Source organism: Dendrobates tinctorius, unplaced genomic scaffold (assembly GCF_039654945.1).
Source record: "Dendrobates tinctorius isolate UK_male_01 unplaced genomic scaffold, ASM3965494v1 ptg000174l, whole genome shotgun sequence".
Taxonomy (NCBI): Eukaryota; Metazoa; Chordata; class Amphibia; order Anura; family Dendrobatidae; genus Dendrobates; species Dendrobates tinctorius.
In genome coordinates, this window is record NW_027361841.1 from 4,166,317 (window position 1) to 4,191,061 (window position 24,745).

The 24,745-nt window shown below is 43.6% G+C and overlaps 1 protein-coding gene across 1 annotated transcript in view; it reads right to left on the reverse strand.

Moving 5' to 3' along the window:
• Positions 1-15,885: 15,885 nt before the first annotated feature.
• Positions 15,886-24,745, reverse strand: part of CDNF (cerebral dopamine neurotrophic factor) — an 81,341-nt gene continuing 72,481 nt past the window's right edge. Inside the window, 2 exon segments of the mRNA XM_073551283.1 lie at positions 15,886-16,151; positions 24,070-24,211. Coding sequence (XP_073407384.1) covers positions 15,973-16,151; positions 24,070-24,211 — 321 coding nt within the window. The 3' untranslated portion in view covers positions 15,886-15,972.

Sequence of the window (24,745 nt, forward strand, 5' to 3'; positions counted from 1 at the left end):
AGCTGTGAGTAAAGAGACATTAACACGGCGGTGCAGTTGCCCACGGCAACAGGTCATGAAGGTGGATCGGTGTGTTTAGTGAATGTGCAATCCAGAGGATATGTGCCCGGCTGTGATCCAGAGGATATCGTGTGCTGTGTTTATATGAGTTGGACATTAAGTGAAACACATTCAAGAGACTTTTGCTTTAGAACTTTGCTGGGTCATGTAACGCAATTGTGGTATTATTCCCGAGAAGTAGAATGATTTTTACAGAAAATCATCACATTAATTAATATTATTCCCCAAATGCCTGCCTGTTCTATCCTCATTGAGAATATTAGAACAGTGGGTAATAACTTTGTGCTACGGGTGAGAGAATGCACCCATTAGAAGAACAGGCCAATGACGTTTAAGGATATCCCTCACTTCCTCAGTTCTATCAAACCTTGTTATGAAATGAGAGCTATTACATTGTTTCTCTTGCAAAACCGGGGCAAGGAGATGTTTGCGATCTCTCGATAGGGATTCCCTTTATGCACTCCTCAAAATATTTCTAGGCTATCCCCTTTCCAGAAAAGTTGCTGTAGGTCATTCGCTTGTTCTTTACATTTGTTTACATCCAAATAGTTCATACATATCCTTGAATACTGTCCTTTTGGAATGCCCCTCTTGAGTTGGACGGGACGGGATGATTACTTTTCCACCTCAAGAGGAAATTTGTTGCAGTTGGTTTTCTGTAATTGCTCGTAATGAGTTCCCCCTCATTCCTCTGGATGCAGATGTCCAGGAATGCCAGCTTAAATGAGTTGACCTCATATGTGAAAAAAGTACAATATCATTGGGGGTTTTTTAAGCCCTTCTACAAAAATGCCAAAATCCGTCTCAGTTCCTTTCCAGATAACAAAAATGTCATCTATGTAGCGTAGCCACATCATCATTTTGTCACTGAAAATTGTGAGTGATTCATTAAATAAAATTGTTTCCTCCCACCAGCACAGGAGCAGATTAGTGTACGAGGGAGCTCAGAGGTTCAACCATGCCTCTGAGCTGGTGGAAGTCCATGTTGTCAAATAGAAAGACATTCTTTCTTAAACAGAACTCACAAGCTTTTATGATAAATGCATCATGTCTGTTGAAGTAGCAAGGTAATGGTCCACAGCCTCTACCCCTGTTTTTGGGGGGGATTGACGGATATAGAGCCTCCTCGTCAGTACTATCTAGGACCATATCAGATTCAAATTGAGAGCCAATACAAAAGGTCTTAGAACTCTGTCAATATAAATCCACAGATTTTATGTGAGGCTATTGATCCCTGAAATAATAGGTCTAGATTTCAGGCATCAATTTCCACAGAGTAGAAACAGTATAATAGGCCTCTGACACACCTTCTACTACAGGCAACCCACCAGATGGAGATCCAACTTGGAGTCTCCACATTTAAAAAAAATATTTGTCACACTTCACTAAAGTGGCATCAATCTCCACAGAATAGAAGCAGTATAATAGGCCTGGACACACCTTCTCATACAGGCAACCCACCAGATGGAGACCCAACTTAGAGTTTGCACATTTCAAAAAATAATGGTCACACACCACTAAAATAGCATGAATTTCCACAGAGTAGAAACAGTACAATAGGCTTCTGACACACCTTCTACTACTGTCAACCCACCAGATAGAGACCCAACTTGGAGTTTCAACATTTCATAAAAAAGTTGTCACATACCACTAAAGTGGCATCAATTTCCACAGAGTATAAACAATATAATAGGCCTCTGACACACCTTCTACTACACGCAACCTACTAGATGGAGACCCGACTTGGAGTTTCCACATTTCAAAAATAATTGTCAAATACCACTAAAGTGGCAACAATTTCCACAGAGTAGAAACAATATAATAGGCCTCTGACACAGCTTCCACTACAGGCAATCCACCAAATGGAGATCCAACTCAGATCCAACTAAACCATCGCCTAGTCTACCAAGTCTAAGACTGGAGGCAAAAATAATTGGAGATCCATGATGTGTTGATTTTGATAAAATTTAGGTGGTCTACACTTTCAGGGCACAGCTGGATGCACTTATCATTCATGGCATCACCTGAATGCTGGCTGCCAGGCATGACACAACCTACAAGGTGTGACAGGCAAGCGCAAGCCACTCTTCCATTTTTGAAGACCAAAATGCAAAAAGGTACAACCCCCCCCTGGATGGCATTGATACTGAGGCCCAGATTCTCTTGCAGCATCCTTTCCAGGTGTTCACAACACGTCAGACTAGTACTCTGTTCTGCTGGTGCACAGGCTGGTTTAAAAAATGCGTGAAACGACTCACAGAAATTGGTTACACCACTTACACTGCTGCTAATGTGTTTGCAATGACACCATGACATTCCCGGGGTTGGATGTCTACAACTGGGATACACACACTTAAAATTGTCTATAAGCGTGTTTCGACACTCAATCATGCACACGTCCGTTTCCGGGGGGAACTTGGCTAATCTACTCTTGTACCTGGTATCTAACAGAGTGGCAACCCAGTAGTCAGCACTATTTCTAACCCTAAGTATACGTGTTGAAGATAGCGCAGCAAGAAGGCGCTTATATGTTGGGTACTTCCATGAGGTCCAAGTCCATAGTATTTTGTTGGCAGGGTAATACTCAAGGTTGCTTCCTCTGTCCCCTCCCGCCAACCACAGACAACAGAGAGGGGATGTCACGATCCATTTTTGGATCTGTGGCAGATCCGAGCTATCATATTTAAACTTTATTCCTTTAAGGCAATAGGGGGTAAATATTAGTTATTGCCCTCGGTGGCCGCTGGTGTTACTGCATCATTAGTTGGTCTTCTGGTGAGTTTTTCCAACCGGTGGCCGCTAGTGTTACTGCATTGTGATTAATTATCTACGCAGGCGGAAACCACTCCCACATTCCTACATAAGCTCACCAGGTGCACCAACTAACTGTTGGTGATATTGTTTCTCTTTGGAGACCAACCAAGCTAAAGTTCAGGAGCTGACAGAGTTCTGTGGATCTTCAGTTGTCTGCTGTTTTCAAGTGGCTAACGCTGCTATCTTGGAGCATTGCCGCAGAGCAAGCTAAGTCTTGTCTTTCAGTTTATTTAACCCTGAGGTGTCTGTATTACCCTTTCTCTGGTTTTTGGTGCAGTTTACTTTATTCCCTGTCTTACCCCCTGGGGAGGGGGTTGGGTGTTTAGCTCAGGGCTGAACATGAGATAGGGACAGATCAGAGACTTGGGCCTCTCTACCTTTAAGTGTAACCCCCAAGCTAAGAAAAGTCAGGGCGCCCCCTTAGTCTTAGGGGCAGTTCAGGGGCCCTGGTTCCACGTCTCCTATTTCCCCACAACTGCCCCATGACAGGGGATCATTATCATTTTCATCTCCTGACTGTTGAGCATCCATCACCTCATCCTCCTCCATTTTTTTCTTTGGCTCCTGCACCTTCACTACTAGTTTGTCTGGTACCAAGAACCTCCCTCGATCGCTGTAAGCAACTCTCCCATGGCACACACCTGTGCAACAACAGTCTGAAAATTTTACATATTGTTATCCCTTCCGCATCCTCCTCTGTTTCCACCTCTTCCTCTGGGACCACCACCTCTTCATGCAGACTATTCAAAGTGTGCTCCAGCATGTAGCTGATCGGAATAGTGATACTGATAATGGCATCATCAACGCTAACCAGCTTTGTAGCCATTTTCAAACTGTGCCAGAAGCAGTTGAGAAACTGTTAGATACAGCGGTTTGTCCCGCAAGCCTTGAGGATTCAAAGACTTGTGGAATATATCCTTGACCGCCTGGCCCTACAGCCACCAGAATCATCCAGTGCCCAGTCAGTGAGATGTAACCCCCTGTGCTTGTTTGCTCATCACAAAAGCAGCAGTCATGTCTATTTCCATTACAGTTGACCTACTCTCACTCTATGGTAGGTAAACAATTGTAGTTTCTGCGGCCAAAGACCTGTGTGACAATTAGTGCTTGTCGTGGTGGCATCACTTTGTGTCTGTGTGGGAAGCCTCTCTGTATCCCCCTTATCTTCCTCCTCCTCCACCTCCTCTGCTGAGCTACTTAGCGTACCTCTGGGTTCACACCATGCAGGATCTACAACCTCATTGTCATCCTCTCTGTTCTCACACTCCTCACCTTGAGTGTCACCCTCCTCCTCTTCCTGCCCTGACACCACAGTACAGTCCACATGCGCCTCTGGTGTCTGAGTCTCATCAGAATCACGTCCACCCCCGGTGATTAACGTCTGGTGACGAGTGGATTCTACTCGGACCCTACTTCGGCTCGCCCCAGATCCAACATGAAAACATTTGGGACATTGTGCAGATGATTTCCGCCTCTGGATTCTGTGAATCTTCGGAGCAGACCTTTGATGCCCATGGAATACAATATGTGAACAGCTCTGCAGAATGGCATATCTGTGGTTCCCCACAGTGAGTTAGGCATTTGGAAATTTGTGACGAGGGGGGAAACAAGGGTGATTGGGGTGCCACATCTGAGGATTATACTGTGTGTGATGTTAAGGTGGAGGAAGAGGACGAGAAGCCCCTTGCTGCAGCACTTGCCATCCCAGGAGCACATGCCCTCATCTACAAGGATTTGTCACTGAAACACAGTTTTATCACAAACGATTTCAATTAGCTAATTGGGCCTCCTCGCTGCACCCCAATATTAGGTCTAACAATTTTTAAGGGGAAATTTGGCCTTCTGACTTGTCTCTGAAACACAGTTTTATCACAAACTATTTGGATTAGCTAATTGTACCTCCTGACTGTACCCTAATATTAAGCCTAATGATTTTTAAGCGGAAATCTAGCCTTCTGATTTGTCACTGAAACAGAGTTTTATCACAAACTATTTGGATTAGCAAATGGTGCCTCCAGAGACTGCAACACAGTTTTTGCACAATCTAGTTAGATACTGGAAGATCAATTTCACACAAGACAGGTTCCTATCTAGTTAACTGACAAGTTCATTTGCAGCACTATCAGGAGAGGCTTCTCTGCACTGTGACACTGAGAAAATGGTGCCAGCAAAACAAGATGTCTGCTTTTTACTTGTATATGGCCAGGGATTTGTGACTTCGGCAGTCAATCACAGAAGACTTTGTGTCATGATGTTGTGGATGGACACACATTTTCTTTCACACACATAAAATTAAATTGCAAAAAAAAAGTGCGCCGCCCCTCTAACCTTTCCACACACCCTACCCTCATCAAACACGTCCCCTGTCCCACCTGCTCATCATACAGTAGTACTATCCTAGCCAAAGTAATTACAAAAGCACTAGAGGAAACGCTGACTTTGAATAAATATGCTCGTGAAACAGAACACGAATCCGAATTTGAAATTGGTGAACGCTTTCAGAACAATTCATCTCTACTGACTACCCTGTAGTGCTTCACAGAGCGGACATGTGCAGTAGACATTTTGAAGACATTTAGGCCTCTTTTCTTCTATCCCTCTATCATTTTGATACTTATTGGACAGGATTGGATTGGCTATATAACCCAGCTCTGCCATCCATAGGACACACAGGCATCAAGTATGTTATGGAGTTATGCTGGTCTATCTGTCACGGTCTCCTAATTAACCTTCTACTAAAATGGTCCGATGCTCGTTACTTGAACTGAGCAATTCCTAATGCTCGGATGCTCGTTTCGGGAGTCAGTGGTAAATCCAACCACTTTTCCAAAATATATCCTACAAAAGAGGTCTGGTGGGATTGAAAATGTTTGAATGGATGGAAAAAGTGCTGAATGAAAGGAGAACAGCATTGGGAAGACCCCTGGAAGCATCTCTGACTCCCAGATCACTGAGAACAATGGTGTCAGACTTTTACTCCACTTTAAGGACTGACAATAAAATATCCAAAATCAACGAGAAATTGGAGTATACCAGAAAAAATGTTAAGAAACATTCTTTCCTATATACTGACTTTATGTAAGACAAAATTTTAAAAGTATTTAATAAAAATAATGATTTAGATAAAGGTAAGCCAAAATTGAATTTTTTATTTAAAAAAATTGGAAATTTCAGTGTAATTTATAAAGGAATCAAGAACTGCCAAAATGTGATGGAAGAGGGACTCAGATACACCCCGTACTGGACATAAAGGGGGTCTCATACACATTTTGCTCAAATTGTCATGTAGTGGTACTCCTAGACTCATAAAGGCTATGCACTAAGTGCAAAGTCTGCCAAAAATTACAAGCAGGGTGATCCATACAAACTTGAAGGCATTAACTGTAGTACCTCATTCAAGTATTGTGAACAAATGATAGTTGTAGTACTATTACACTCATAAAAGTTCTGCACAGTGCAAAGCCTGTCAAAAATGATAAGCAGGGTCATCCATACACCCTTGAAGGCACCACCTGTGGTACAAAACTGGAGGGCCTCATTAAAACACATTGAAAGTGTAGTTGATGTACTCCGACACTCATAAAGGCGTTGCATGAAGTGTAAAGCCAGTAAAAAATTAGAAGTAGGGTCATCCAGTCATACATAGACCCTTGAAGACAACAACTTGTGGGCCTCATTCAAATATTGAACATTAAAAACACTTTATGTGCTGCTGTCATCTGGTGATGTGGAAAAGTTGGGGCTAAACAAAGCTTTGTTCATATTAAACAGAGTGAGTCTGTCAGCACTTTCTCTTGACATGCGAAAGCGCCTGTCTGTTTTGACCTCCCCGGCAGCACTAAAAACCCTTTCAGGTAAGATGCTAGCGGCTGGACAGCACAACACCTCCAAGGCATAGAGGGACAGCTCATGCAAAGTGTCCAGCTTGGCATGAAACCGAATAGCTGAAGAGGAATGAGGGAGTACATTGTTTTGTTTGGCCAGGTATTGCTTGACCATCTTTAAAAATGTTTCCTCCCATGTCAAAATTACCCGGTCATCAGGGACTGAACGCTGGGATGGTGTCATGAAATTGGCCCAGGCCTTTGACAGTATACTCCTGCCTCAGTTGTGTGTATCCCTAGCCTCTCCTCTTTGGTTGCTAAATGAAGCTTGCCCCCTGTTGCTGGCATTCTTTGATGAGAATTTTTCCAACATATTTTCCACAATGGCCTTCTGCTATTGCACCATTTTAGTAGACCTCTCCGCCTCATGAAGGAGAGAAGCAAGGTTCTCCTTGTAGCATTGGTCTAGCAGGGTGACTAACCCTTACTTTTTTTTGGCCAAGATGAATGTAACAAGAGGGTTACGGGAAAGGCAGCGGTACATAAAGTGTTCCATATGTTCCAAGCCAACACTTCCCTGTCTCCACCATGATGACTACTCGCTGTCTCCTCCTCCTTCTCCATCTCTTTCACCTCATTCAACTCCTCAGCCCATCCATGTAGGAGAGACGGGACGAAGCTTGTGTGGATACTATCCTCTGTTGTGCTATCAGCCAGCTCCTGTTCTACCTATTCCTAAGCCTTCACATTGTCATTGTTACCCAGGCTCCACAATGTTCTCCCAATGTGTCGTCAGTGAAATGTCCAGTGAACAATCTGAGTAACAGTGTTGGTAAGGACATTGGTGATGTTCCTGGACATATGCTGGTGACCGGTCTGCAAACCCTGTCTTATGAGGAAAGGTTGCAGGATTTGGGAATGTTTAGTTTGCAAAAGAGAAGACTGAGAGGAGACTTAATAGCTGTCTACAAATATCTAAAGGGCTGTCACATTGTAGAAGGATCAACTTTATTCTCATTTGCACAAGGAAAGACTAGAAGCAATGGGATGAAGCTGAATGGGAGGAGACACAGATTAGATATTAGAAAAAACTTTTTGACAGTTAGAGTGATCAATGAGTGGAACAGGCTGCCACGAGAAGTGGTGAGTTCTCCTTCAATGGAAGTCTTCAAACAGAGGCTGGACAGACATCTAACTGGGATGATTTAGCGAATCCTGCTTTGAGCAGGGGGTTGGACCAGATGGCCCAGGAGGTCCCTTCCAACTCTACGATTCTATGATTCTAAGGCGGGGATGCCACACCAGGAGAAAGAGTGGTGGCTGGGGACTGAGTACATACCAAGGGATCAAATTTGTACACTTGTAGCAGGCCAATTTTATTTTTAATTCAAACCAATACAATTTCATGCAAAGCAGGATCTATAGTATGTACACTGCTCAAAAATAATAAAGGAAACACAAACAACAGAATATAACTCCAAGTAAATCAAACTTCTGTGATATCAAACTGTCCACTTATGAAGCAACACTGATTGACAATCAATTTCACATGCTGTTGTGCAAATGGAATAGACAACAGATGGAAATTATTGGCAATTATCAAGACACACTCAATAACGGAGTGGATCTGCAGGTGGGGACCACAGACCACATCTCAGTACCAATGCTTTCTGGCTGATGTTTTGGTCACTTTTGAATGTTGGTTGTGCTTTCACACTTGCGGTAGCATGATATGGACTCTACAACCCACACAAGTGGCTCAAGTAGTGCAGCTCATCCAGGATGGCACATCAATGCGAGCTGAGGCAAGAAGGTTTGCTGTGTCTGTCAGCGTAGTGTCCAGAGGCTGGAGGCGCTACCAGGAGACAGGCCAGTACACCAGGAGATGTGGAGGGGGGCAGTAGGAGGGCAGCAACCCAGCAGCAGGACCGCTATCTCAGCCTTTGTGCAAGGAGGAACAGGAGGAGCACTGCCAGTGCCCTGCAAAATGACCTCCAACAGGCCACAAATGTGCATGTGTCTGCGCAAATGGTTAGAAACCGACTCCATGAGGATGGCCTGAGTGCCCAACACCCACAGATGGAGGTTGTGCTCACAGCCCAACACCGTGCGGCCCTCCAAAGAATTGCCACCCCACACCATTACTGACCCACTGCCATTACTGACTCCATGAGGATGGTTTGAGTGCCCGACGTCCACAGATGGGTGTTGTGCTCATAGCCCAACACCACGCAGGACGCTTGGCATTTGCCACAGAACACCCGGATTGGCCAATTTGCCACTGGCACCCTGTGTTCTTCACAGATGAAAGCAGGTTCACACTGAGCACATGTGACAGAGTCTGGAGACACCATGGAGAGCGATCTGCTGCCTGAAACATCCTTCAGCATGACCGGTTTGGCAGTGGGTCAGTAATGGTGTGGGGTGGCATTTCTTTGGAGGGCCACAGCCCTCCATGTGCTCGCCAGAGGTAGCCTGACTGACATTAGGTACTGAGATGAGATCCTCAGACCTCTTGTGAGACCATATGCTGGTGCAGTTGGCCCTGGGTTTCTCCTAATGCAGGACAATGCCAGACCTCATGTGGCTGGAGTGTGTCAGCAGTTCCTGCAAGATGAAGGCATTGAAGCTATGGACTGGCCCGCCCGTTCCCCAGACCTGAATCCGATTGACCACATCTGGGACATCATGTCTTTCTCCATCTACCAACGTCATGATGTACCACAGACTGTCCAGGAGTTGGCGGATGCTTTAGTCCAGGTCTGGGAGGAGATCCCTCAGGAGACCATCCGCCGCCTCATCAGGAGCATGCCCATGCGTTGTAGGGAGGTCATACAGGCAAGTGGAGACCGCACACACTACTGAGCATCTTTTCCTTGTCATGAGGCATTTCCACTGAAGTTGGATCAGCCTGTAATTTGATTTTCCACTTTGATTTTGAGTATCATTTCAAATCCAGACCTCCATGGGATATTCATTTTGATTTACATTGATAATTGGTATGTTTTATTGTTCTGAACACATTCCACTATGCAATGAATAAAAATTTGCAACTGGAATATTTCATTCAGAGATATCTAGGATGTGGTATTTTAGTGTTCCCTTTTTTTGAGCAGTGTACTACAATATTTATTTACTTATTTAGTTACAGCAGGGTTTTTGCTCACTTTGTTTTTTGCAGTTTTTATGTTTTATGGCCAATGTCAACATGCATTTATTCGCTGCATGTGTATCATCTCAAACCAAGCTCAATTTTTGTGTTTTTTCTTTGTATTTTTTGCATTCTGTGCAAGCTGGGGTGTGGCCTCCCTCTCCTGAGCTGGAAATTGTATATAAGGCTTCCCCAGACTGGTGTCTACTGTTTGGGACCCAGTCCTTTTGTCTGCCCTTGTTCACACATTGAGGTCAACTTTGACACAAAGCAAGGTTTTTAATATTAGACAGTGTAGGACTATCCCGAACATAGTTACCTTGTCGTGGTGGGATGGCTTTCATGCTACTTTTGATCAAAAACAGTATTACTAAAAACTCTGTATTATTTAGATGCACTTTTGCTTTTACTTATTTAGTTACAGCAGGGTTTTTGCTCACTTTGTTTTTTGCAGGTTTTATGTTTTATGGCCAATGTCAAAATGCATTTATACGCTGCATGTGTATCATCTCAAACCAAGCTCAATTTTTGTGTTTTTTCTTTGTATTTTTTGCATTCTGTGCAAGCTGGGGTGTGGCCTCCCTCTCCTGAGCTGGAAATTGTATATAAGGCTTCCCCAGACTGGTGTCTACTGTTTGGGACCCAGTCCTTTTGTCTGCCCTTGTTCACACATTGAGGTCAACTTTGACACAAAGCAAGGTTTTTAATATTAGACAGTGTAGGACTATTCCGAACAGAGTTACCTTGTCGTGGTGGGATGGCTTTCATGCTACTTTTGATCAAAAACAGTATTACTAAAAACTCTGTATTATTTAGATGCACTTTTGCTTTTACTTATTTAGTTACAGCAGGGTTTTTGCTCACTTTGTTTTTTGCAGGTTTTATGTTTTATGGCCAATGTCAACATGCATTTATACGCTGCATGTGTATCATCTCAAACCAAGCTCAATTTTTGTGTTTTTTCTTTGTATTTTTTGCATTCTGTGCAAGCTGGGGTGTGGCCTCCCTCCCCTGAGCTGGAAATTGTATATAAGGCTTCCCCAGACTGGTGTCTACTGTTTGGGACCCAGTCCTTTTGTCTGCCCTTGTTCACACATTGAGGTCAACTTTGACACAAAGCAAGGTTTTTAATATTAGACAGTGTAGGACTATTCCGAACAGAGTTACCTTGTCGTGGTGGGATGGCTTTCATGCTACTTTTGATCAAAAACAGTATTACTAAAAACTCTGTATTATTTAGATGCACTTTTGCTTTTACTTATTTAGTTACAGCAGGGTTTTTGCTCACTTTGTTTTTTGCAGGTTTTATGTTTTATGGCCAATGTCAACATGCATTTATACGCTGCATGTGTATCATCTCAAACCAAGCTCTATTTTTGTGTTTTTTCTTTGTATTTTTTGCATTCTGTGCAAGCTGGGGTGTGGCCTCCCTCTCCTGAGCTGGAAATTGTATAAAAGGCTTCCCCAGACTGGTGTCTACTGTTTGGGACCCAGTCCTTTTGTCTGCCCTTGTTCACACATTGAGGTCAACTTTGACACAAAGCAAGGTTTTTAATATTAGACCGTGTAGGACTATCCCGAACAGAGTTACCTTGTCGTGGTGGGATGGCTTTCATGCTACTTTTGATCAAAAACAGTATTACTAAAAACTCTGTATTATTTAGATGCACTTTTGCTTTTACTTATTTAGTTACAGCAGGGTTTTTGCTCACTTTGTTTTTTGCAGGTTTTATGTTTTATGGCCAATGTCAACATGCATTTATACGCTGCATGTGTATCATCTCAAACCAAGCTCAATTTTTGTGTTTTTTCAGTGTACTACAATAGTCAAGTTTTTTTAATAAAAATATTTTGTGAACTGTACCAGGCTAAGCGGCTTTTCAACATTTGAACCCACCATAATTTTACACAAAACACGTTAAATTGTATGAATGACTAATTGAATCCATTATACATTTTGGAAGGTTTTGTGGAGTTTTATATACCATTGTAATGTAACAATAACCACGTTAAACCATATGGATGAACAACTGAATCCATAAAAAAAATTTTAAAGGTTTTTTATAAGTTTTATATGCCACCGTAATGTAATAATTTGTATGGATGAATAATTGAATCCATAAAAATGTTTTGAATTTTTTTTGGAGTTTTATATACCACTATACTGTAACAAGAGCTGCTTTATACTGTATAGATGACTACCATATATACTCATGTATAACTGACCCGAGTATAAGCTGAGGCACCTAATTATGCCACGAAAAACTGGGTAATCTTATTGACTCGCATATAAGCCGGGTATGTATTGTTCCCTCATCCCTATTGTGGTATGCATGGCTCCCCGTCCATGTCATTGTATGCATGGCTCCCCTGTCCCTGTCATTGTATGCATGGCTCCCCCATCGCTGTCCTGGTATGCATTGCTCTTCCATCCCTGTCATTGTATGCATGGTTTCCCAGTCGCTGTCCTGGTATGCATGGCTCTTCCATCCCTGTCATTGTATGCATGGTTCCCCAGTCGCTGTCCTGGTATGCATGGCTCCTTATCCCCTATCCTTGTATGTATGGCTCTTTATTCCCTATCCTTGTATGCATGATTCCTATAAAAAAAACATCCTATTTACCTACCTGCGCACCCTCACTGGCACTGTGTGACATCCGTCTGCGAGTCTTGGCTGCAGTAAGGCAACACCCCGAGCAACCCTGATACCCTTTGCTCCTATACAGGTATCTGGATTTATAGCAGAGCCCAGGAGGTAGCTCTCTGAATAAGAGCAGTGGACCAGAGCAGGGCGGTCGCCAGAGAGGTGTTCCAATACGGGACCAAAAACGTAGTGGGATCCGAGTCTAAACCAGTCGGGCAGCAACGGTACAAAAACAGCAGACAGTAGCAGAGTCAGATTCGGGCCGAGGTCAGAGTCATAAACCAGGAGGGCGGCAGAGGTACAAAATCATTAGGCAGAAGCAGAGTCAGAAATCCAGGCCAAGGTCAGAGTCAAAAACCAGGAGGGCGGCAGAAGTACAAAAACGGCAGGCAATTGAATGGTCAGAAATCCAGGCTGAGGTCAAAGTTAACTATAGCAATTCACACAGTAGCACGCAGGGGAACCAAGAATATATCCAGCGGCTTGCAAGACCAGTCCCACGGTATTTGATGGATCAGGTCATCCCTCACAGGTTCCTGGACTGATGATGTCATTAGGACCGCCCCCAGGACCAGACCAGATGGTGATGCAGTAACCCCCTGACAACTGACAGAGGGGCGGAGCCTGCACCCACCAGATGCCTGTGCAGGAGCCCCTTCTCTGTCACCACCATAACTCACAGGCGAACCACGGCGCCTCCCAGTGGCCGAGGCAGGAACAGCCGTCCCCGAGTCTGACGGTGAAGTGGCGGTCCGGCGCCTCCTAGTGGCCGGGACCGGAACAGCAGCCCCCGAATCTAACGGCGACATGACAGACCAGCGCCTCCTAGTGGATAAAGCTGGGACAAAAGGCCCTGAGTCTGACGGCGACGTAACAGAACCACGGCACCTCCCAGTGGCCGAGGCAGGAACAGCCGTCCCTGAGTCTGACGGCGAAGTGGCGTTCCGGCGCCTCCTAGTGGCCGCGACCGGAACAGCAGGCCCCAAGTCTGATGGCGATGTGACACACTGCATCTAATTCTGCCACCGGCACCTGCAGTTCTTCCTGCCAAGTGATCACGTAGCCTCGCTCATTAAGGTAATGAATATGCACCCCACGCCTATGGGAGTGGAGAGGCGTGCATATTCATTACCTTAATGAGCAGGGCCATGTGATTGATCGGCCAGAAGAGCTGTTGGTGCCGTAACAAATGAGATGCAGTGCTAGCAGCAAGGGTGCGCAGGTAGGCAAGTATGATGTGTGCTGAAAGCCACTGACTCCTGCCTCTGTGACCCACTGCTTTACCGCTCCCCCTCCCCTGCTGGCTTTCTTGGACAGTTGACTCGTGTATAAGCCGAGGGGGGCATTTTCAGTACAAAAAAAGTGCTGAAAAACTTGGCTTATATACTCGTATATACACGAGTATATACGGTAATTGAATCAATAAAAATTTTGGAAGATTTTTTTTGAGAGATTTATATAAACATAGTCTAAAAAGAACTGCATTAAACTGTATGGATGAATAACTGAATCCATAACATTTTTTTGAAGGTTTTTTTGGAGTTCCACTGTAATATAACAAGAACAGCGTTTAACTGTATAGATGAATAATTGATTTCATAAATAGTTTTGAAAATTTTTCTGAAGTTTTATATACCACTGTAATGTAACAAGAACCGCGTTGGACTGTATGGATGAATTATTGATTCCATAAAACTTTTAGGAACGTTCTTTTTGAGTTTTATATACCATCATAATATAACAAGACCCACGGTAAAGTGTTATATACCACAGAAATTTAACACAAAGCACGTAATACTGTATGGGTGAGTAATTGAATCAGAAAGAAATTTCAATGCTTTTTTGAAGTGTTATATACCACTCTAATGTCACAGAAAGCACATAATACTGCTTGGATGATTAATTGAATTTATACAAATATTTCAACTCTTTTTTGGAGTTTTACATACTACAGAAATTTAACAAAAAGCATTTAGCATTGTATGAATGAGTAATTGAATACAGGCAAATATTTCAATGCTTTTTTGGAGTGTTATCTACCACCCTAATGTCACAAAAGCACCTAATACTCTATGGATGACTTACTGAATACAGAAAAATAGTTCAATGCTTTTTTGAAGTGTTATGTTCCATTGAAATTTCAAAAGGGGAAAGAAAGAAAGGTCATGCCCACATAAACGGGAACACCAAAAATTTTTTATATATAAAAGGATTTTGCTTTATTAACACGTATCAAAGTACACAAAAGACAAAACATAGCAATGGATAAAAACACTAAAGACAGCACGAGAATAGTTTGCGGCGCTTGCGCGATAGCAGTTGGATCCTGCAGTACAAGCTGCGGGTGCGTGACTGACTGAACTTTGGGCATGCGCAGTTTGGACCTTAATCGACTTTATTGACAGTGACTTTGCCTGGACAGAGACAATATGGCCACGACCACGCTTCATCTCACCGATCCATTACCGACCCCTTGCTTGCAGGTGATTGACTAATTGATAGTTTAGTTGCTCTACTCCTACACTCAAAGGCTTTGCAGAAAGTGCAAAGCCAGGAAAAAAATATAAGGAGGGTCATCCAATCACCCACAGACCTCCACAAAGGAAACAATTGGCGGACCTCATTCAAATATTTTTAAAGTGTAGTTACTGTACTCATACACTTAAAGGCTTTACACAAAGTGCAAAGCCAGGAAAAAATACAATAATCCTCTTCAGGTCTCCGCTTCTTTTTCTCCTTCCTTGAGAGGTTGGGGGGACTGCCTCCACCTGCTTCCTGGAGCGCAATTTCCAGATGCCTGGGCTGTAAGTGATCCACCTTCAGGTAGTGATGGTGCCCCTGACATGTAGAAATAGGCGACAGCACCCTGTGGCAACTGCATCATCACCTGCTCCTGCATAAGAGGTGAGGAACCCCAAGGACAGTCCTATCTCTCAGGGGTGGTAGTAGCCCCATCTCAAGTCACCTTGAGGACCCTCTTCCGGGCCTGTACTTCCTCAAGAAGAGTTCATCATGCTCTGTTCCTTCTTGGATCACACCCACAGCATACCAGCAATGTTGCCCCTCCATATTGAGGAAGGTGACCCTGGTTCCAGCCATCAGCTATTGCAGCCTTCAAAGCAAGTGTTGCTCTTGTATTTATACCCTCTAGTAAAACAATTATGTAATTTGTTTATTCTTTGAGTTCAACAACCACGCAGCAACTATAGGTAATCTAGAATGAGCAAGACTCAATGTTCTCTTTTAGGAGACTGAAGGAAGAATACATAATCGGAAATGCCAGGTCATTTTCGATTTAATAAGTAATTCAGCCTAAGGTCTTTACTATTAAAATAAAGAAACCAAATCTTAATAACCACAACTACTCAAATAAAAACAATTATACATAAAATGTCAGTGTGAATTGATTTAATTTAGGTATAGAAACATTAACCAGTCCAGATCTTGTGTTAGAAAGGCATATTTCCTGATGTAGGTTTCATAGATCTGCCTTTTGGCTTTTCACAGCATACTTTGGAGTCAGCTCCTTTACAAGTTGTATATAGTCAGTTTTCTCTATGCAGGCTATGCATGCTTCTCCCCATCGGTCTAGTATCTTCTTTAAGTCTGCCACCTTCATCTTAGCCAGATCCACAGAGTTTAGATCTATCTCCTTCTCTAAGTAACAAAATATATAAGTGTAAAACATATTTATAAATTCTATCATATGCCACATGTAAATTATCTATAAAATATTTCTGAAATGAACATCAAGTAGTCAATTTTTTGTCTCAAGACAACCCCTCTACGAATGCCTCCTCATTAGATCATTCAGAGATAAAGAAAGTTTACACTGCACCATTATCATAAAAGAAGCGTTGCTAGGAATACTCATTTGACGATAATCATGTAAATAGGCTGACGATATTTACCATTGTATGGTCATTTAACAGCAAAATTGTTTAACGTGAACCTGTGATCAGGATTTTGCTTAGTAAACTACAGGCATTGTCAGGTTGACACTGTTACACTGATTAAAATGATACCTAAGTTGAAGAAAACCATCTTGTGGTTGTTTGCAGTTTTCAGTTAATGAGATTCTTATGCTTCGGGGCGAGCCTGTCACCGGCGGCGGCACATGCACAGTAGCATCTATCGGCAAATGCCAGCACCACATTTCTGTAATTTTTTTTTTTTTGAAAGACAACAATATTAACTGCGCAAGCGCAGTATTTAAAATAGGAGTCAGGTCACTGAAGGTTCAGTGACCTGTCATTTAAGCCCACAAGTATGACAATGATCCAAAGCACCAAGACCCCCTCCCACAGGCTCTCCCCGAAGCACAAAAATCTCATTAACTGAAAACTGCAAACAAAGATAAACAACAACCACAAGATGGATTTCTTCAACCCAGTATCATTTTAGTCAGTGTAACATCGCCAACATGACAAAGCCTGTGTTTACTTTGCAAAATTCTGATGACAGGTTCACTTTAATGTATGTGCAGCCTTGCTAATGATTGCAATACATCAGCCAGAGGAGAAAGCTACTACAGCGATGACCAAAAGTTTTGCATTTTTTAAAAGTATGATTACTTCTGTCTGGTTGTTGTGATGCCATTTTACTGGTGATGAATTGAAAGTGCATGAAGTTGTCATCATGTAATACCTTAATTTTAACCAAAATGCTTTACTCAAAAATATACCTATAATGAAAAAAATCAGACAAACTGAACATTTGGAGATGGTCTCTTAATTTTTGCCAGAGCTGTATATACACAGTATACATGTGTATATATACAGTGCCTTGCGAAAGTATTCGGCCCCCTGGAACTTTTCAAACTTTTCACACATATCATGCTTCAAGCATAAAGATACCAAATGTAAATTTTTGGTGAAGAATCAACAACAAGTGGAACACAATTGTGAAGCTGACCGAAATTTATTGGTTATTTTAAATTTTTGTGGAAATTCAAAAACTGAAAATTGGGGCGTACAATATTATTCGGTCCCTTTACTTTCAGTGCAGCAAACTCACTCCAGAAGTTCATTGTGGATCTCTGAATGATCCAACGTTGTCCTAAATGACTAATCATGATAAATATAATCCACCTGTGTGTAATCAAGTCTCCTTATAAATGCACCTGCTATGTGATAGTCTCAGGGTTCTGTTTGCTGCACAGTGAGCATCATGAAGACCAAGGAACACAACAGGCGGGTCCGTGATACTGTTGTGGAGAAAATATATATATATATATATATATATATATATACACATACATACACACACACACACATACACACACATATGCACAGTCATGGCTGAAAGTGTTGACAGCCATGAAATTGTTTCACGTGCGAGAGGACATTTGAATGCGCATGAGCGGTAACTCTAAGCAAGCTGTGATATTCACAGAAAATAATACGTACAGCAAGCCAGGAGGGGGGGAGAGACGGACAATAAGCCCCGCCCATTGGACCGGACCAAGCAGATTTACATACACCGCGGGAGGAATATAAACAGTATTTATGGGTCAAAGGTGGAGAGTCAAGGGGGTATCAAAAGTACTGGTATAATGCATAGGCGACACTGAATTGAATGATATTTTTACATGAAATGCCAAAAAGTGGTGACAGAGTCCCTTTAAATTGATGTGTATTATGTGGTTGAGCAGCAACTGAGATGTGTATTATGAGGTTCTCCAGCAGGTGACAAGTGTATTTTGATGTTCTGCAGTAGCTGAGGTATGTTCTGCAGCAACTGACGTATGTGTTGTGAAGTTCTGTAGCAGTTGAGGTGTATATGAAGGTGTTTTGATGCATGTTCTGCAGCTGTTGAAGTGTGTATTATAAGGTTTTTGCAGTGGCTGAAGAATGTTTAGAGGTAAGGATAGATGATAAGGTGTGTATTATGATGTTCTGCATCAGCTGAGATGTGTATTATGTTGATCTGCAGCAGCAGAGGTGTATATTATGAGGTTTTGCAACAACTGAGGTGTGTATTATCAGGTTGTGCATCAACTGAGATTATTATTATGAGGTTCTGCAGCAGCTGAGATTATTATGAGGTTCTGCAGCAGCTAGAGGGTATATTATAATGTTCTGAAGCACCAGGTGTATATTATGAGGTTCTGCAGCACCTGAGGTGTATTATGAGCAATGTGTTGCATCTTTTTCTGTGGATTTCAAAATAATTGATTTTTTTTTTCTTTCCATAACATACAAGAAAATCAGATGCAAATCTGCAGCAATATCCACATGGTTCAGTGTAGATTTGCATCACAGATTTCTCTCAAAATTATTTGCAACATTGTCAACTGGTGTGAGCCCAGACAGGTTAATAAGGGAGTTATTTGGGATAAATATGGTGGTGTTCTGCCATAAACAGCGCCCCCTGTCTTCATGTGTGTGTGGTGTTGCCTCTCGGCCTGTTCAGGTCAGTGGAGCCGAGAGGCAATGCCAGATGTAAACAAAGGACACTTTATTATGCAGGAAAGCAGAGATCTAATTTTGCACAATCCCCTTTAACATTTGTATTTTGGCCCTGAGTACATGCAGAGTAGGGCGCCAGCTACATTATGCGTCATCCACATTATGCATAATCTCCATCATGCTTCATCTTGTATAGTAGTAATGTATATGATGCGGATCCCACAAACTGGGCCATGACATGCGCTGCAATCAGCCAAGAGATGGCAGAATTCCCATTCATGCGTATAGGAATTTATACCACCTGTCCACAAAAAGCAGCAACGACTCATTCTCGATATACATGTGGGTCCCATTTGTGAGATCTGCATATAATATCAGTTATGTACTATCCATGGCATAAATACACAAGATAAGAATACCCCTGAAAGGGTTAGTTTAGACATACTAGAATTAATGCTAATTTGAGGTGCAGATTCCTCCCCACAATTTCACAGTTTATTGTACAATATATGTGAAGAAATCAATTTTCTTAGGATATAAAAAAAAAAAAAAATAGGCTTCTGTCTGAGTATGTGTCATAGGAAACTGGGTTAAAAATCAATAGGGTTGGGGCAGTTTTGCTGTCACAATCCAGAGGGACGGAACGCGGCTTAGCTTGGTTAGCCTAGCTTACGCTCCCACGCCGCCAGGCCATGACAACGTGGGGCGTGTGTAAGGGGGTGAAGCACCGAAGGAGCAGAGGGGGAGTTGCCTTCCCAGCTCCGTGCCCGGAACCATTGAGCAAGGCGTTAGTTTCCCTGGGGAACGCCTTAGGGGACTGGACTGTAACCGGGAACAGGAAGGGGGCAGGACTGGGAGCGGGAAAACTGCGCGCGCTTTCTGGAGAGCAGCACAGAGACCACAGGAGAGAGGACGCTGACGCAGGAGGGGAGAGGAAACAGGTACAGCCACTGGAGTCAGAGAGACCGCGGACACCGGCGATGGGCAGTGAGTACGAGACCCCTGTCACTGCACTGCCAGGAAGGCTGCTGACTCCCCTCGTATGATGAGACTTTGCCCCACAGAGAGACCGGGTTATGTGCTGAGACGCTCCCCTGTGACCAAGGGGCGTTCAGTGACGGGACAGTGACCTGTAAAGAGAGACTGTGTAAGGCAGAGCCCCTGACCTCGGTGGGAGAACACCGCTGTCTTATCAGAGAGAAGGACTTGGAGCACAGGGGGATATCGTCAGCCTCATACCCCTTTGGCTCCCGCTTTAACCCCTCATACTCCAGCTGGACTACATTAAGGACCCCAGAGACAGAGGACAGCAAGCACCGCTGGTGCCTCGGTGCCAACGTTGGACAAGAGTGATCCCTCCAATAAAGACCCCTGAGGACTGATAAGTTTGTCTCATAGGAGAATAACTTTTCTACTGTTTGAACCCTGCATATGTCTCTCTGCTGTTGATATAATCTTATCACATCATATTCTCTGTTATACTGTATGTTTTACCAGTATTATCCCCTGTAAATAAACCTCTCCTTTTTCTGTTGGTCTGCCTGATCCGTGGTGACATATACCTCTCCTGCACGTTATTACACGTGCATCCCAATTGGTAATGGAATGTGGACCCACTGGACCACAGAGGGGGACCCGGGCCTACCCGGACTAGGGAAGGGCAGCAACCTGGGTCTGTGGCAGCTGAGCATGTGGGCAAGGTGGCGACATGCAGGACTAGATGACATTGCACAACTTCAGGTATAAAGAACATAAAGTTTACTAAGACAAAGTCACAGACAGAACACAAGACATAACATTGCCAGGCATCCGATTCCACACATCATGGTAGGACACACATCCCAGGTTAGCAGACGATGGCAGGAGGTCATCATGGGTAGATGCAGTCCAGGGTCATCTGGCACGGGCCTACCAGGAGAACCTCTCTCTCAGGCTTCTGGCGTAGCACAGGCACAGCAGGAGAACATCAGACACCGACCTCGGTCAGACGTCATCACAGGGCGGGAACCCGGCAGGACATCGGGACACAGGCAAGACACGGACAGCACAGGTCCAGGAACATCAGCATGGCAGCTCAGGACATCGGCTGGTCACATCCAGGACACACAGGCAGAGCCGTCACCAGGAAACAAAACTGGAGACTCCCCTGGAACACAAAGGAGGAGCCCATCCAGGAACACGAGCGGGACCGACTGTGGAACACGGGCTTGACCACCAGGACCATGGACAGGACATCTAGGACAAAGACAGAACCTCTGGACTCCAGACAATGGACACGGCTCTAGGCAGAGAACATCAGCACCCAGGCAGGACATCAGAGACAGCGGCAGAATATTGGGCAGCATTCGTCAAGCTTCGGACATTGGACATGACCTCCAGACACCAGACAGCGGACGTCCGGCTCCAGGCACCAGGCAGCGATCGTAAAGCTCCAGGCACCAGGCAGCGGTTGTCAGGCTCCAGACACCAGGTAGTGGTCGTCAGGCTCCAGGCAGTGAACGTCAGGCTCCAGGCACAAGGCAGCGGTCGTCAGGCTCCAGGCACAAGGCAGTGGTCATCGGACTCCGGACACGACCTCCCGGCACCAGACAGTGGTCGTCAGGCTCAAGGCACCAGTCGCCAGGCTCCAGACATCGGATACGACCTAGAAAGGAACTCAAGCGGTATGGTGCAAGCACCGCAGGATTGGACCAGAGCTGGATGGAGCTAGCACCGCATCACAAGCTGACCACAGCGTAGTAGACACTCAGCAGAAACACCGGACTCCATCTTCAAAAGACGAACACAGGTTTATTCACAGGCCACAGGTTACAGGAAATTCACAGTCACTGGGTATGTGGTTTTAGACACAGAAGGACTTCGGGAACATCACACAGCAGGAATCAGGGCAAGGGTTTTGGTAACAACACAGAGACAGGACAGGTCCAGGGAGAAAGACATCAGCTTTGCCAGAACTGATAGCAGGCAGAACAGGAGCTGAAGACAAGGCAGACCAGGAGAAACATGGAGGACCAAACACACATGACTAGGTTCAAGAACCTAATGACAAGCTCTGGCCATGCCCAACAGGGAAGAGGTACTTTAAATATGAGCTGCCACTCAACAATAGGCTGGGGACAGCAATTCAAGCGCACACACTACCCTTAATAAAAGCAGGGAAAGTGTGGCCGCATGCACCCTAAGCACAGACAGAAACCAGTACAGCATAGCCAGCATAGGAACTGAGGCTTAAGGTACCTGGCAGCGGCAGCAAGCCTGGACACACGTGGAAAGTCATGCACCAGCTTCAGAGGGCCTCGCAACCCGTGGATAGCTTCCACAGCGGCAGCCAGGGACCACACACAGATGTTCTTGCAGTGGAGCAAAGACTACAACACATGTACGGCTACAGCAGAGCAGGGAACTGAGCAGCATCCATACAGGAAACAGACAACAGTATCCCAGCTGATTAGGGGGAAAGGAGCAAAGGGTAAAAGCACAGACGTGCAGAGTAACGCCGGGGAAACAAGGCACAAACACACCGGCGTCATATTTGCACAGGGTACCATTCAGGCTAAGGCCTACATGCTAGCAACCCAACTCAAAGAATGCTGGGAAATGTAGTAAAGGAGAAGAGAAACCTGAAGAGGAAGTAATGGCTGTGATAGCAGAGCTGATGCCAGGGCATATGAAGCAAAACAGAACGGAAAAACGAAACCCTCAGCAAAGCTATGGGCGAAGTAACCCATAACTTAGTTTGTAGGCCAATCAGGGGTTAGGAAATAAATATGGGTAGAAGCATGGGGTCAAAAGATTAGAGGGGTTGGACAGTAAGGGGAGATGTTTACATTTGAGCAGGGTTTATCTGTCTGAGAAGGGGTGGGGGCAAGCAATCGGCACGAGGCACCAAGAGCAAAGGTCCCATTCACCCGTCCTTTAATTTAGGGGTTCAAGTAGGGTAAAATATCAAAATGTTGGATGGTGATGTCATTGGGTCATTTCGGTGAGGGGTGTTGTGGGGAGTTCTTGGAGTTGGTGGCAAAATTATGGCGGTGGGGGCTTTACTTCAGTTGGATGGTATCCTCCCCTTTATGTTTGGATTTTAATTAATTACCTGGCGGATTTTGGGGTGGGGTCCCTGGGAGTCGGTGATATAGAAAAAGTTTTCCGGTGACAAAGGTGCCCCTGAACTTCTAGTCGTGGCTGGGGGAAATGCTAGATGCTTAATTATTATTTACTGGTTGCCTCCAGGTTTTGGAGCTCCAAGACTCTCCTTTCTGAAAGTTATTTATTGTAGTGTTTGTTAATAAAAGGCTGATTTGGCCAATATACGATACACTTTATTGATCCCAAGGGAAATTATGGTATTACAGCAGCGTTACAAACAGCATTTAAAACATTACAACATTACAAACAGCATTACATAAGGTAATTCCTAGACATAGATCTTCCACATGACTTACACAAATTTGTTACGTAATGTGGTAAGAGCAGGTACTTAAATCTTAAATCTCTGATCATTGCTACTAGTGCACCAGCCATAGGTCATTGTTGTCTTTCACCCTTAGTAAATTGTTATATATCCCCATAGCAGTAGGCACAATCGATTTCCTGAATGTCTCCTTCTTGCACCCAAGAAGGATTAGATGGCTGCTGAATGTGCTCTTCTGCTTCAAGAACAGCTCGTATAGTGGGTGTGTATTATTGTTCATTATAGCTCTACACTTCTTCTGAATCCTATCTTCCACTACCTTCTCAAAAGAGTCAAGATGGAGGCCAACAGCCGCGCTTGCCTTCTTGATAAGTTTGTAAGAAAAATTTGTTACGAGTGTTCATTTGGGGACAGGGGTGATCCATGGGAGCGGGGCCAGTTGGAAGGAAGCTTCTACAATACCGCAGTCAAGATACTACGTGAAGTATATGGGGATATTTAAGGACATTATTCTTTAAGAATTTATGGCAAAATCAGTGATTGAGTTATGGTAGTGGACAACCTCTTTAATGTCAAATCGTGATCGAAATCTGGATCCAAAGCTAAAACATTGGTTAATTACTTTCATTGCAAATGCTTTTGCATTCTTCTCTACAATTTTGCAATAATTTTAAATATTTGCTTTATAAATGTACCAACACGTATCAAGAAAGTGCTAAGACACATTGCATTGAGTGCTTGACCTGATACATACCATATTTTAGTTCACAAATCTGAATGTCGATTTTCTTTAGCTTGTCACAAATTTTGTGTGTCGGAACATGGGCACTCATCGGACGAGTAACTTCACCGAGAATTTTTGTAGCTGCATCGCTTGTGGCCCCTAAATAATAACACTTGGAAAACAAAACTTGTATTATTCACATAATTACATATGTAAACAAATATGTATATTATGAATACAAAATGATATGTCGGAACTTTTTCGAGTCAAACACCTCATTACCGACAATTATCGAGAATTCTTATATGTGCGATTATCTTTATAATCCTTAGATAAGAGTAATACTTTCAAATAAGACATGGAAATTGATAAGTTGCATGGTCTATTAAAAGAAGCCAAAGTTCAAGAACCACAGCGTGAAGGCTTATACAGATAAAGGTGGCTCAGCAGAGGCAATATATTGCACTAAATATAGAAACAGGACATTTTACAATAGGGCAATAAAAAAGTAAGTTATAAATGGAGCATAGTAAAGATACAAGTCTAATATTGTACTCCTTTTGCAAATAAGTTTATGTTCACTGTAATGATTGGAAATTTCCTGAAAGATACAAAAATAAATATATTTAAAACATTTCTAATTAAATATCTTGTATAATAAATTAAATTTATTATATATAGTGTGAAGGTTTTAAAAGGTTGCGGA